Source organism: Natrix helvetica, assembly GCF_964273705.1.
Source record: "Natrix helvetica genome assembly, chromosome: 3".
NCBI lineage: Eukaryota > Metazoa > Chordata > Lepidosauria > Squamata > Natricidae > Natrix > Natrix helvetica.
The window spans coordinates 120,472,789-120,486,985 of record NC_138549.1 but is presented as its reverse complement, the minus strand read 5'-3'; the positions used below and the strand labels follow the sequence as shown (position 1 = coordinate 120,486,985).

General features: G+C 42.4%; 1 protein-coding gene across 1 annotated transcript in view; it reads right to left on the bottom strand.

Annotated features, from left to right (window-relative positions):
• The window catches only part of EPS8L3 (EPS8 signaling adaptor L3), a 35,794-nt gene extending 22,156 nt beyond the window's left edge, over positions 1-13,638 (bottom strand). The window contains exons 1-5 of the mRNA XM_081949649.1: positions 13,501-13,638; positions 12,529-12,612; positions 9,168-9,232; positions 6,963-7,027; positions 228-386 (exon numbers count right to left, since the gene is read on the bottom strand). Coding sequence (XP_081805775.1) covers positions 228-386; positions 6,963-7,027; positions 9,168-9,232; positions 12,529-12,569 — 330 coding nt within the window. The 5' untranslated portion in view covers positions 12,570-12,612; positions 13,501-13,638. The remainder of the gene's footprint in view (positions 1-227; positions 387-6,962; positions 7,028-9,167; positions 9,233-12,528; positions 12,613-13,500) is intronic.
• Between the last annotated feature and the right edge of the window lie 559 nt (positions 13,639-14,197).

Genomic DNA, 14,197 nt, shown 5'->3' with positions numbered 1-14,197 from the left:
TTCCAGGTCCAAAGAAAAGGGCACAACTTTCTGTCCCAACAGTCCATGAGTGTACAGTAGTTCTTTGCTATTCCTTGGCATTTTAAATGTCTTATTTAATAGCAGTATCATGGCTACTGTTCAGATATTTAGTCTGTCTCAGTTGTCCCAGGTACCCATCCCAGCTTGTAAGAAAATATGGCAATGCAAATTGGGTGTGAAATAAAGTATACAGAAGCTTTGTTTACCTCAGACTCTATGTCCATCAGCAACAATTTGTTTTCCTTGATCTGCAAAAGCATATCTTGGCCCCACACTTGGCTTTGGGCATGCATCATTTTGAGTCGCTCAATACAATTCTCCACATTGTTGATTTCTTTGCCATCAATAGTACAAGTCAAAAGGTGCTGTGGATCAAATATGGACTTTGGTCAGTGGTGAAATTCAATTTTTTTACTGTGGGCGTGGCTTGGTGGGCATGGTGTGGCTTGGTGGGCGTGGCAGAGGAAGGATCTTGCAAAATCTCCATTCCCTCCCCACTCTGGTACCAGCCGGGAAGCGGCATTTGCTGGTTCTCTGAACTACTCAGAATTTCCGCTACCGGTTCTCCAGAACCTGTCAGAACCTGCTGAATTTCACCCCTGGTGTACGTGTAACTGTTGTGAAAGGATCAATGTATAAGAGGCACTAGGAAGTACTGTAGGGAAGCACCAACCATGCTGCATATAGAATATATGCTATTAACTTCAATTGGTTCAGAATAATAAACAGCGGCATTTTTCACATGATTAATTTATGGTGGGAATTTTGTTCAACAGAGGCAACATATAGCTCATTAAACTGGGTGGTTAATCATTGATTACATAATTGTTTAATATGTACAAGTAATTTAGAGTTGTTATATTACTGTAAGAAAGAATGAAAAAAGATTAAACATTAAAGATAGAAAAATTAATATTCCATCTGCAGGAAAACAGTTCTAAATTTATCTGATTAAAATTCAGTGAGTTAAATATTAATCACCCAAAAGATATAGGCTTCTAATGCTGGAATTTGGAATAACTTTCTGTCAGAAGAATAGGCCACAGTCTCTTGCAGATATTCAGACAAATGTGTACCAGGAGAAGTGAGTTGCCACCTGTGGCTGTATATATGCAACATGCTTAGCCAGGCTAATTACAGTAGCTGCATTCATCCAACATGAAGCTCAAACGGGGGTGGGGGTGGGGGTGGGTTTGATTGAATAGCATGGTGTGAAAACCAAGGCTGCTTGTGTCAACCCTGAAGACGACCTGACTAGAGCCATATTGGAACTTCAGTGTTGCCACACTGGAGCTGAGGGAAAGGGAGGGGGGATTAGAGATAGAGGGAATTGTGTAGCCAAAATAAAACACTTTCTCTTGAGAATCAAGGACCGTCTCACACCTGGACCGTGGAAGGAGGAGTGAGGTCACTGGACAACCAGACAGCGTCTTGATTGGACCATGTGACTGATTGTTTGGGGTTGTTGGGAAACTTTTTCTTTTAATTAGGTGAAAACCGTGGGAACTTTCAGAGTCGGTTTTCACCAGATATGTGCCAATATATTTCCAATAAAGCTATTCTTTGAGGAATTCACCTGCCTCAGAGTTTTGCCAGGGACTATTACTTGAAACAAAACCTTGACAGTTTGGTTAGTTTGGGATTCCGTACATTTTACAAAACAACAACAACAGAATAGTTCAGTCATCAAATTAGGAATGTTGTGTGAATACAGCCAATAATAGGCTTTGCCCTAATTTATTTTTATTCATCTGGATGTTGGAAGGCAATCTCTGAATATACAGATAATCCTCCACTTCCAACTATCATATTTTTCAGAGTATAAGACACACCCTTCCCCCCTAAAAGAGTGTGGAAATGTTGATGTGACTTATACACCAAATACAGCCATTTTTGGCCTCCCAAATCCCTGCCCCCGCATCTCATTTTTGTGAAAAATGGGCAAAAAATGGGCCATTTCCCACAAAAAACTGAGGCCTTTTTACCTTCTCCCAGCCCTCAGAACCACTTTGTAGGCTTCAGCAGGGCTGGGGGAAGGCAAAAATGCCCCCCTTTTGCAAAAAAATGGGCCATTTCCCACAAAAACGGGGGCATTTTTGCCTTCCTCCAGCCCTGCTGAAGCCTGCAGAGTGCTCCTGGCGGCTGGGGAGGACAAAAACTGTTTTTTTCTTACTTACCTCTTTGAAATCTTGGTGCGTCTTATACACCGGGGCGTCATATAGTCCGAAAAATACAGTATTTGTTTAGTAACTGAAGTTATGATAGGAATCAAAAAAGTGACTTGGAGTCAGTTTTCACACATATGATCATATATGTATTCGAGGTTAGACTTGCTCCGCCTGCGGGAGGCCCCTCTCTCGCAGGCTTGGCCCTTGGCCCTTTCAAGGGCCCGCCTCGAGGACGGGTTTGTGGACCCCGAGAGGTGCAGGAACCGGAAGCTAAGGGGATTTTTAGTAAAATGTTTTTTATCTTTTTTAGGGGGTTCCAGGGTGGGGGGGAGGGTTAATCAGACCGGGAGGAAAGCCAGCGCCGGACAGACAGGTGAGTCCAGGAAGGACGGGGATGCGGTGGAGGGAGGGAATATAAAGGTCACAAAAGCGGAGGGTTGTCTTATTACAACGGTCGCGGGGAGGTGGGGATGCGAGGACAGGATAAGATCCCAAGGTCGGTTGGGAGACCGTGACTGCTGGTTACGCCCGGTCGCTTGTACCAACCCCTGCAGTCTAGGTGGACAGGTGCTACAGAGCCAGGGCCTGCGGCTGATGCTTTGCAATGCAAGGTCTGTCACCAACAAGGCCCCCCTCATTAATGAGTTGATCTCAGAGGGGGAGCTAGACCTTGCAGGGATAACGGAGACCTGGTTGGGCCACGAGGGTGGTTTACCCCTCGTGGAAATGTGCCCACCGGGTTTTCGTGCATTTCATCAGCCTCGGGCCCTGGGTAAGGGTGGTGGGGTGGCGGTGGTTATGCGGGAATGTTTAGAGCCGAGGGAGTTCACTGTCCCTCAGATACCCGGGTGTGAGTCCCTTGGTGTGAGCTGGGGCCCAGGGAGGCAGTGGGGCTTGCTGATTGTATACTTGGCTCCTCGCTATGCATCAGCAGCCCTGCCCGAGCTCCTCGAGCTAATCGCAGCGACGGCAGTTGAGACTCCCAGACTTTTGGTCATGGGGGACTTCAACTTGCCGTCAACGGGAGCGGCTTCCGAGGTGGCTCGGGAGTTCATGGCTTCCATGACGGCCATGGACCTGACCCAATTAGTGCAGGGCCCCACTCACGAAGGGGGCCACACACTGGACCTCATTTTTGTATCTGAACAGTGGACGAGTGATCTGGGAATAGGGGATTTAGTCATCACGCCCCTGTCATGGTCAGACCACTCATCCCTCCGGCTGGACTTCCCTGGCGCTATCCCCCACCGCGAGGAGGCGGAACCAGACTCTATAAACTGGTACCGCCCCAGGCACCTGATGGAATCTGACAGATTCCTGACGGAGCTTGGGCCAATACCTGTAGCCTTGTCCCGCTCCCGTTCCGAGGACCTAGTGACTGCCTGGAATAGGGCGACGACTGGGGCCTTGGACCGGGTTGCGCCTTTGCGACCTCTCCTGCGGCATCGACCCACCCGGGCTCCTTGGTTCACTGAGGAGCTTAGGGTGATGAAGCGCCACAGGAGACGTCTAGAGAGCAGGTGGAGGTCCTCACGCTCCGAATCTGACCGAACACAGGTAAGAGCCTATTTGCGGACTTACCTTGTGGCAATAAGAGCGGCCAAACGTAGATATTGTGCTGCTCTTATTGCGTCCGCGGATAACCGCCCTGCCGCCCTGTTTAGGGTGACTCGCTCCCTTTTATCGCAGGGGGCGCGGGAGACACCCTTACAGGGTAGAGCAGAGGAGTTTGGGGAATATCTTCAGGACAAAATCGATCAGATCCGGAGCGGGTGGACCTCCGTCAGTGGACCAGACGAGCCGCCAACAGCGAGTCTTGAGAGACCATTCTGGGAGGAGTTTGACTCTGTTGCCCCCGAGGATTTGGACAGGTTGCGTGGACGGCTGCGACCCACCACTTGTTTAACGGACCCGTGCCCCTCCTGGCTGGTACTGGCAGCCTGGGAGGTGACACGAGGCTGGCTCCTGGGCCTGGTGAGCGCCTCACTGGGTGAGGGATACTTACCAACCGCCTTGAAAGAGGCGGTGGTGAGACCCTTGCTCAAGAGGCCTTCGCTCGACCCAATGGAGCTAGCTAACTATCGTCCAGTCTCCAACCTCCCCTTCTTGGCGAAGGTTGTCGAGAATGTGGTGGCGCAGCAGTTCCCACGACACCTAGACGAATCCGACTATCTAGACCCACGCCAGTCCGGCTTCCGACCTGGGCACAGCACTGAGACAGCCTTGGTCGCGTTGGTTGATGATCTCTGGAGGGCCAGAGATAGGGGTTGCTCCTCTATCCTGGTCCTATTAGACCTCTCGGCGGCTTTTGATACCATCGACCATGGTATCCTATTGCGCCGGTTGGAGGGGATGGGAGTCGGAGGCACCGTTTTGCGGTGGTTCGGCTCCTACCTCTCCGACCGGAAGCAATGTGTGTTGACAGGGGGGCAGAGGTCGTCCCTGAGGCCACTCACTTGTGGGGTGCCACAGGGGTCGGTCCTCTCGCCTCTCCTGTTCAACGCATATGTGAAGCCGCTGGGTGAGATCATCCGTGGTTTTGGGGTTGAGTACCATCTCTACGCTGATGATACTCAGCTGTATATTTCAACCCCAAACCACCCCAACGAGGCTGTCGAAGTGATGTCCCGGTGTTTGGAAGCCGTCGGGGTCTGGATGGGGGACAACAGACTCAAACTCAACCCCTCCAAGACCGAGTGGCTGTGGTTACCGGCACCTCGGTTTAGCCAGCTGACCCCATTGCTGGCCATAGGGGGCGAACAACTGTCCCCTGTGGAGCAGGCGCGCAATTTGGGCGTCCTCCTTGATGCCCGGCTGTCAATGGAGGACCATGTGGCAGCCGTGGCAAGGGGGGCGTTCCACCAGGTTCGCCTGGTGCGCCAATTGCGCCCCCTACTGGACCGGAGTGCCCTGCGCACGGTCACTCATGCGCTGGTGACGTCTCGCCTGGACTACTGCAATGCCCTCTACATGGGGCTTCCCTTGGGACGCATCCGGAGACTGCAGCTAGTTCAGAACGCAGCCGCGCGGGTTATTATGGGAAGTACACGTTACTCCCACGTAACACCTCTCCTGCGCGAGCTGCACTGGCTACCTGTGGCCTTTCGGGTGCGTTTCAAGGTATTGATCACCATCTTTAAAGCGCTCCATGGCAGAGGACCTAGTTATCTGCAGGATCGCATCCTTCCACATACGTCCCTGCGACCTATCCGCTCACACAGGGAGGGGCTCCTCCTGGTGCCGTCTGCTAGGCAATGCCAGCGGGCGACACCTAGGAGTAGATCCTTCTCTGTGATGGGCCCAACCCTCTGGAATGACCTCCCCCCAGACATTCGAACTACCACCGACCTCCGTTCCTTCCGGCAAAAGTTAAAGACTCACCTGTTTCAATCAGCTGGCCTGGCACTTTCTTAGTTTTACCTCCCAGGGATTTATTTTATTTTAGGGTTTGGGGTTTTAATTGTGATGTTTTTAGGATTAGAATTATTTATTTCTTAGTACAGCCTATCTCCCCTCCAAATGTATCTTAAATGTAGCTTAAATGTATTTAATTTTATGACTGGTTTTATTGTATTGACTGTACACCGCCCCGAGTCCCTTTTTGGGAGAGGGGCGGTCTAAAAATCTAAGAAATAAAATAAAATAAATTATTACAGTGTCCCTGCAGTCAAATGATCAAAAGTTGACTGCTTGGTGATCACCATGTATTTACAAAATTTGCCGTGTCCTGGGGTGAAATGATCATCATTCCCAACATTCCCAGGGGACTTCCAACAGGCAAAGTCAACGGGGAAAGATGGATTCACTTAACAACCACATGATTTAATTAACAACCATTGTGATTTGCTTAATGACTGTGGCCTAAAAGGTCATAAAATAGGGCCCAACTCACTTAATCACTCCCTCATTTAGCAAAAGAAGTTTCTGTCTCAATTGGGGTTGTAAGTTGAAGATTACCTGTATAATGAAGGTTGTAAATTTACTAATTTATGAATGAATGGTAAATTAAAAATGTAAAAGTTGAGGATGTTATTAATGCTGATTTTCTGTTTTTCACCATTCTGTAAAATCATTTGAACGCCTTTAAGAGGTTAGCACCAGAGAACTGGTAAAGAAAAAAAATCATCCTGCATGGGAAGCACAGCATTATGGAATAAGACAAAATCTTGTCAACCATCATACTTAACTCTATGTGCAATGCAGGAAGTTCAGACTCAGAGCATTTTGAGCCAATGGATAGGTAATTTCCTCTTCAGGACGATCAGCACAAAAGGACCCAAAATTATTTCATTGAAAAATGGATGAGGCTTACGTAGAGCAGGGGTGTCAAACTTGATTTCATTGAGGGCTACATCAGGATTGTGTTTGACCTTGGGGGGGGGGGTGGCCAGGGTGGGCATGGCTAGCTCAACATCACTCATGTTAACGCCATCTATGGTGGCCCAAGCACTCTGTCAGAGAAAATGGGTTCCTGAGCTCAGTTTTCACGGCCTCCTGCAGCCCTCTGCCAGCAAAAACGGAGCTCAGGAGGACATGCGTGCAGCCCTCCCGAGCTCCATTTTCGCTGGCAGAGACACCGTGGGCCGTTTCTTCACTGTTTCCAGGGCAGCCCCATGGGCCAGATCTAAGTACTCGGCAGGCCAGATTTCCCCCCCCCCCGGCCTTAAGTTTGACACCCCTGACGTAGAGCATACGTAACTGATAAGTGCCCCCAACTTCTGCAACTGAGCAGAATGGCAGGGATCTTTCTGGGCTTCCAAAGGTTTTTCCTACCTCCACTCGATGCCGAAAGTCATGCTCAGCCTTCATTATAGTGTTACTGTACTCTTTCCTTTGACCTGTGAAGGGGAAAAAGGCAGAATTCAACTCCAGTTTTTGCTTTAAGTGTACATTGGGATGGCAATTAGAACGCAGTTTGTAGTGGGTACCACACAAATGATAACCCAAAACCTCAGAGAAAGTTTATGTCTCGAGGACAGGTGAGGGCAGGAGTTGGCTTCACTCATCTTGGTTTCTCCAGGACTGCTTTACGTGCCAATTAGAGGGAATTAATAAGGGAAGGGGGTAGTTTCTTTTTCAGAGAAGATAACAGAACGAGGGGAACCCTCCACTTTTCTAAACTAGTTTATGCCTGAAGATCAGCTGATATTCCTATCTTCGATACAGAGTGAGAAAGTACATGGCACAGGATCTGGTTACTTGATCGCCTATCTCCCATATTATTTTCCTGCCAGCTCTGATTTGACTAGGTTGGCATGCTTTGGGTACCTTTGACTAAACAATGCTATCTATTGGGAACTCAGAAGCACAGCTTCTCTGGTGCAGCTCTGTGGAGGGAGGTTTCCCCTGAGAGATTCAAATGTCCCCCTCTCCAATACTGGTGTTTCAAAGGCCTATTTTCCAAGACCTTTGGAGAGGATTGGCATCCCTCTTCTTCCATTTCTTTGCCCCTATTTGGGTTTGCTTTCTCTGCCACATTTCTTTCTTTTTGTGTTGTCTTATTTTTGTGATCTTTCCTTATTTTTAAATGTTTTCAACAATTTGTAAAGCATCCAGAATCAGATTTGGTAGTTGGGCAGCATATCAATAATAATTTAAAAAACAACAACACCTTGGCAAGTCATTAGATACACAGCTGGAATAGTAGACTGGACTCAAGAAGAACTAAACGTCTGGGATAGCCACGCCAGAAAAATAATGACAATGAATCATGCCCTGAAGTACCCATGAAGCAACGTTGACAGACTTCATGTACAAAGGAGCATAAGTGGGCATGGAATATTGCCCAGGTGGCATCAGAGAGTTGAAGAAATAAAAAGGGCATTGGAAGAATATCTGATGGACAGTGAAGACGATGCACTGAAGCTAGCATACAATGGAGGGTTACCAAGTACTGGATAGATAAAAGTAGCCTACAAGAAAGACCAAATAAAGAATAGAAAAGAGTCAAGGCAAAGTATTATTAACAATAGCAGACAAAGCAGATAACAACAAGACCTGACAATGGCTAAGAGCAAGAAAGTTGAAGAAAGAGAGGGACTAATTCTGGCTGCACAAGACCAGGCTTTAAGAAGATAAACATATAAAGATAGAATTGTGAAGGCAGCAACAGGCAGCAAATGCTGCCTCTGTAAAGAAGCTGAAGAAATAGTGAACCACCTAGTTAGCTGCTGCAAGAAGATTGCATAGACTGACTATAAACAATCAATGCCATGATCAAATGGCAAAAATGAAGCACTGGAATATCTGCAAGAAATACCATTTGCCTACAAGCAAGAACTGGTGGGACCACAAAATAGATAAAATAATACAAAATAAAGAAGTGCTCTGGGACTTTTAGAATTCAAACAGATAAGTACCTGCCACATAACACCCAAACTTAACAATTGTTCATAAAAAAATAAAAAAAAATCTGGATAGTGGATGTTGCAGTACCTGGAGACAGCAGAATAGAAGAGAAAAAACTGGAGAAAATCATGACATACAAAGATCTGTAAATAGAAATGGAACAACAGTGGCGAAAGAAAGCAAAGATAGTAATAGAAGCCTTGAGTGCAATTCCAAAAATATCTGGGGCAAGACATGAATACCATCAGCATTGACAAATCACCACCAGTCAATTGCAAAAGGCAGCTTTCCTTGGAACAGCTTATATCCTGTGACAATACCTTTAATACATCAAACAATATCTGCCTATTCCAGGTCTCAGGGAAGGACTTGATAGGTGGATAAAAATATCAGATCCAGTTTAAAAATCTGGTTGAGTGTGACAATCATCGTGATCGTCATCAATCATCTTCATCATCTGGTTCTCTCTAGGCTATTTCTTGAAATAAAAGAATTATACTCCTACATAAGAAAGTAGACAATGTGCAGATGGTAGCTACAACTGCATTTTTGCTCTGATTAAAAAAAATTGTCCTCTAGGATATGATTCCATTTGAATGATCTGGAAAGAGGAGAGCAGGCTATCCTTACGGTAAATGGCTTTGGCACTTGGCCTGGACATGCTGTTGTCTCTGCTGAAATCCGTTCCAGGATCACTGTGGAGAAAACAAAACAAAGATCCATTACATGGATTCAATTTTTTTTAAAGGCCTGTTATTCACTTATATTCCCTTATATCTCAGTTATTCCTCCCTCCCCTCTGCTACTACTGAATCAGGAATTTTAATAAGTTACAATAATAAAAATGCATGATTCTGGACAAAATGAAATGATCTGCTCTTTGAGATGCTGTGTGTGCTAAATTTCACTTAAAATGTCTAGAATCCAAATCCAAAGACTTTTGACAAAGACTTTCTCAAATCCGTGTCTAGACTGGAGACTAGTTTGTTGTGGCAAATTCTCAATAAGATTGAAATATATAGGAATAAAGGTTTAAAATTTACATTAAACTATAGCTTAAAAGAAAATGCCTATAAGATGATATATCACTGGTATTTAACTCCAGATAGGTTGTCAAGAATGTATGAAGGCATTTTAAATGAATGTTGGAAATGTAAATGTAAAGAAGAGACTTTTCATATTTTAATACAGAAAATTCTTAAAGTGAATATAAAGAGAAAACCAGAGACTTTGCTTTTGGGTTTAGTGGAAAGTGATCTAAGGGAAAAAATTCAGAACTTTGATGTTATATATGTTGATGAAAGCAAGACTTCTTTATGCACATAAATGGAAAATCACCTCGACCCCCACAATGGATGAATGGCAGCAAAACTGATGGCATTAGATGGCTAAATTGACCCTTTTGATCAAGGAAAAAAATAAAAATACTTTTATTTCTACTTGGAAACAGCTTCTGGATTTTATGCTTGAGGTGGAAAAAAAAAGAAACTTTGATTTTGGGTTTTACAGATTAGATAGATTTGTTCTTATAGAAATGGCTAATTAATACAATTATGGAAAAAGTTGAGGTTTGAAGTGAATGCCTTGTTCTTACTAACTAAAGGGAGCCAGAAGTCAATGCCTTTTTTTCTTTTTCCCTTTTCTTTTCCCTCATTTTCTCTTTCCCCTTTCCTATTTTCCCTACAATTTACTTTTTTATATAAAAGTTTTTTATTTTAATTTTTAAAACAAACACAACAGATAAAATCTTCCTTCTTTACATACTGTAGAAAGTGCATCAGTTGGTTACAAAAGACTTTCGTGCATCTCTTCCACAGTCATCAAGCATAATTCATATTAACTCAAGTATTTTAACTCAGATATTTATACATGTTACCGTCATTATACCTCCATTTTCATTTGACTATAATTGTTTAAACGTCCATCATCATAAAATATACCAAGATTTAATACATAACCACATACTGGCATTTCATTTACTATTTCTAAAATCCTCCAATAACACAGAATCCTTATGTCCTATTCTAGCTAAACATCCATAATATTTAATAACAAAGTTTTCTGTCCTTCTTTCCAAATCACTGTTTACAATTTACATCCCATTTCATTATGTTGTACCCATACATATATATATGTTATTATCATTATCCCTCCTTTATTTGACTATATCCTGCATCATATCATTTCCCCCCCAATAATCAAGACTTAACTGAATCTAAAAGAAAAATTTAAAAAAAAATTAAAAAAAGACAACTGAATCTAACTTAATTCTTTTTTAAATTAACCTTTATATATAATCCAAAAGGGTTTCTAATCTTCCTTTCATGGGTACCATTCAATATTCATATTCAGTTATTACTTATCATAACACTACACAATTTATACATTATTATCATTATCAATTATTTATTTAACTATATCTATTATCACTAAATTTTGCTAAGTTTAGCTAGTTTTAAATTATACTCTTCCATCTATCAACCTGTATCTTTCCAGTAGCAAAACAGTCTCGTATCTTCTGCCATTTGTGGTGTCAGTCCTCTAATCATCTCCTTAATCAGCTTTGTATGGACTCCTCTTAGCAACTCTTTGCTTATAGAATCTCTCATGTAATTTCAATGCCCTTTTGTTTCCTTAATCAGCTTATCTTTGATTGTCGGTAATGTTATCAATGATATTGCTAATAAAATTTTTCTCTTTAAATCCATAAATTATTTTGTTTTCCCTTCTTCTGTATCGTGCCATCTGTGGTAGATTTCCCCTCCATTTAATTCCTCTTTCAGTATTCCACTCTTTCCCTTTTCAGAGACAAACCAATTGCCATAAATATCAGCAATTTTAATTTCTTTATATTCATTTTCCTCTTCGGTTTTTAGGATTTTAACTGTCACTTTTTCCATTTGATTAGCATCTTCAACTTCTTCATCATATTTTGCTGTTAGGTGCACTAAAACTTCCAACTTTTTCTCTATCCTCTCACGTGTATCTGATAATTTCTGAGTATATTTTGCAGACTTAAAACTTCTTTCTGGTGTTGAAATTCTGCCAATATCTCCAGCTAACAAAGACCGATGCTCTAGCTTAGAAGGCTTTAACAGAATTAAGCATCACAATAACATTTCACCTTTACTTCAAAGGAACATCTCTGTGCTTTTCGTTTTATCACTCTCTATAAACAAGCTGTGAGACCTTGAGGTGTCAAACCAGGTTAATCAGTGAAAAAAGTGTTTTGTTTCCAATACACAAACCTCTAGCCTCCAAGTAACAGTGTTACAATGTATTTCTTTGTTTTTTTGTATCTTTTTTGTATTTCAAGTTTAAAAAAGTCCAATTCTTAAATGAGTTAGAAAAACACTCACAGTAATGAAAGAGGAGAATTTTAGTCCATAGATTACAGAGAATAGTAAAAGAAAAAAAATAGAAGAAGGAAACTTAATCCATTCGTTTTAAAAGGCTTGCATAAATTCCATCCGTGAAGATAGCATTTAAAAAGTAAGATAACCCCCTATCCAAAACCAGTCCAAATTTAATTCCGCCGCTTATTTCTTCTGTTCTCCAATTTAAATTAACTTTAAGGTTTTTTTTTATAGGCAGTCACTTTTAAAACAGTAAAAATTCCTCACCAGCTGGAAACACTTTCTCTTTCCATATCCTTCCGTTTTGGAGCCACCCCGACTTCATCAGCCATTTGGCTGGATTTTTTGTCACCGTCTTGAAGAACTTCTCTTGGATCAATCAGGGACTTTGCGATGTCCCTGAGATCAGCAAGATGTATTCTTCCTGTTCACAGTCTCTGCAGGATGGTTTAGGTCCATTTGGACCACCCAGTGGCAAAAGTATTGACTGCAATCTCAGAGCATTGAGATCGCATGTTGTGTCATCGTGACTTCAGCTCCTCCCCCTACAATTTACTTTTGTATTTTTTTTTTTGCATGCTATATTATAAACTAATAAAAAAACTATTTAAAAATATTTAAATATATAGACTCACTCGCTGTAAGCACCATTCCCATAGCTGAAGCGATCTTCCATTCTGAATTCAGATTTTTACAGTCTTGTTCACCAGCCAGAGTTTCTAGCAGAGATGGATAGCCATATAAATTGGATTAATAAATAAATATTCTAGACCTGCATTTTATAAATCATTTCTGCAATTGTGATTGAAGCATTATATTTCTTCTCAACATTCTAAATAGCCAGACCTTAGGCTAAATTTAATCATAACTCTAAAGAATAGCACTTTTGCAGGAAATTTGGTAGTGTGGTCAATTCATCTGACCTAGCTTCATCATTAATCTGACTAGTAGCAGATCCCATGCTTTCATGTTCCCAAATGTTTGGGCATACAGCCTGGATTTTAATTGGAGATGCCAGAGACTAATTCCAGGACTTCCTGTCATTCCTACCTAAAAGCTAAAAATCACAAGATAGTCATTCCCTTTAATAGACCAACCCCCCCCCCCAAGGAATTTGTTTTACATGCAGATAATTTTAAAGGCTTCTTCCTTGTACGTACTTTCTACTACTACTGCATCTCTTTCCATGGTCATCAATGTTATTACATTTTCCCTTTCTACCTGAGACCTTTCACCCTTCTTAAATTATTGCAAAAAATAAAATTATTGTAAGATAAAGATACCCTCCAGTTGACTAGTTGGCTTTCTTGTCTGTGTCATGTAGAGACTTCTTGTAGGACTTTTAAACTGCTTTTAAAAAACTTTAATACATGTCCTAATCTGGTCAATAGCCCTGGAATTCCCAGGTGGTCTTCCTTCCAATTACCGTACTAATCTAGGCAACCTGTCTTAACTAACATTAGCCAAGATCCATTAAAGGTTATTGAAAAGACCAACATTCTTTGAGGCTGGGTTTGGCTCCACTTATGAATAAGTGAACTTGAGAAATCAGTGCTATTTTCCATCAATCAGAGGGGAGGGGAGTAGGGTTTAATAAAGCGGCTTACCTTCTGAATTGTTGTGGTAACAGGTGGTTTGATCGAACAAACACAGGATTTCCCTCTGCTAAGCATAGAATCAGGAAAAAGACCACAGAAAGAGTTGTGTCTGTCTCTGGAACATGGTTTCAACTTCAGACTTTGTCCCTCTGTTCAAAGGAGCATTAATACACAGAATAAAGGGAAGTATTCAGAGAGCGAGAGGGCAAATAGTAGGCATTAGAGTTTCAGTGCTGCATGACGCAGGAGTCACACCCTTTGCCCTTTGGTCTCTTCTCTGCACAGATAAATCATCCATCTCCTTGTGTGCTGAACCTACCCCAGTTACTGGAGAGTGGCCCGGCTTAAAAAAGAAGGTAAACATTTATACAAACTGACATAAAGTAAGAAAAAGAAAAGAAGTGAAAGAGACAGATAAAAATACAACAAAGGCTAAAGTAGAAGAAAAATAGAAAAGAAAAATGATATGAAGAAGCAGCTTCCTATCTTCTTTGCAAGCAGTTATAAGTACAATGATAAATTTCCCTTTTACTCTATCATTACCACATACTCTTTTCTTTCTATAATCCATCCTGCTTAATGACCAAAACCATAAATCTTACGTTCATATTTTTCTGATTAATGTAAAAAGTCTATAAGGGCTTTCCCATCAGCAATAAACATAAATATTGTTTGGTCTCTGCTGAAAGAGGTCAATTCAGTCGTT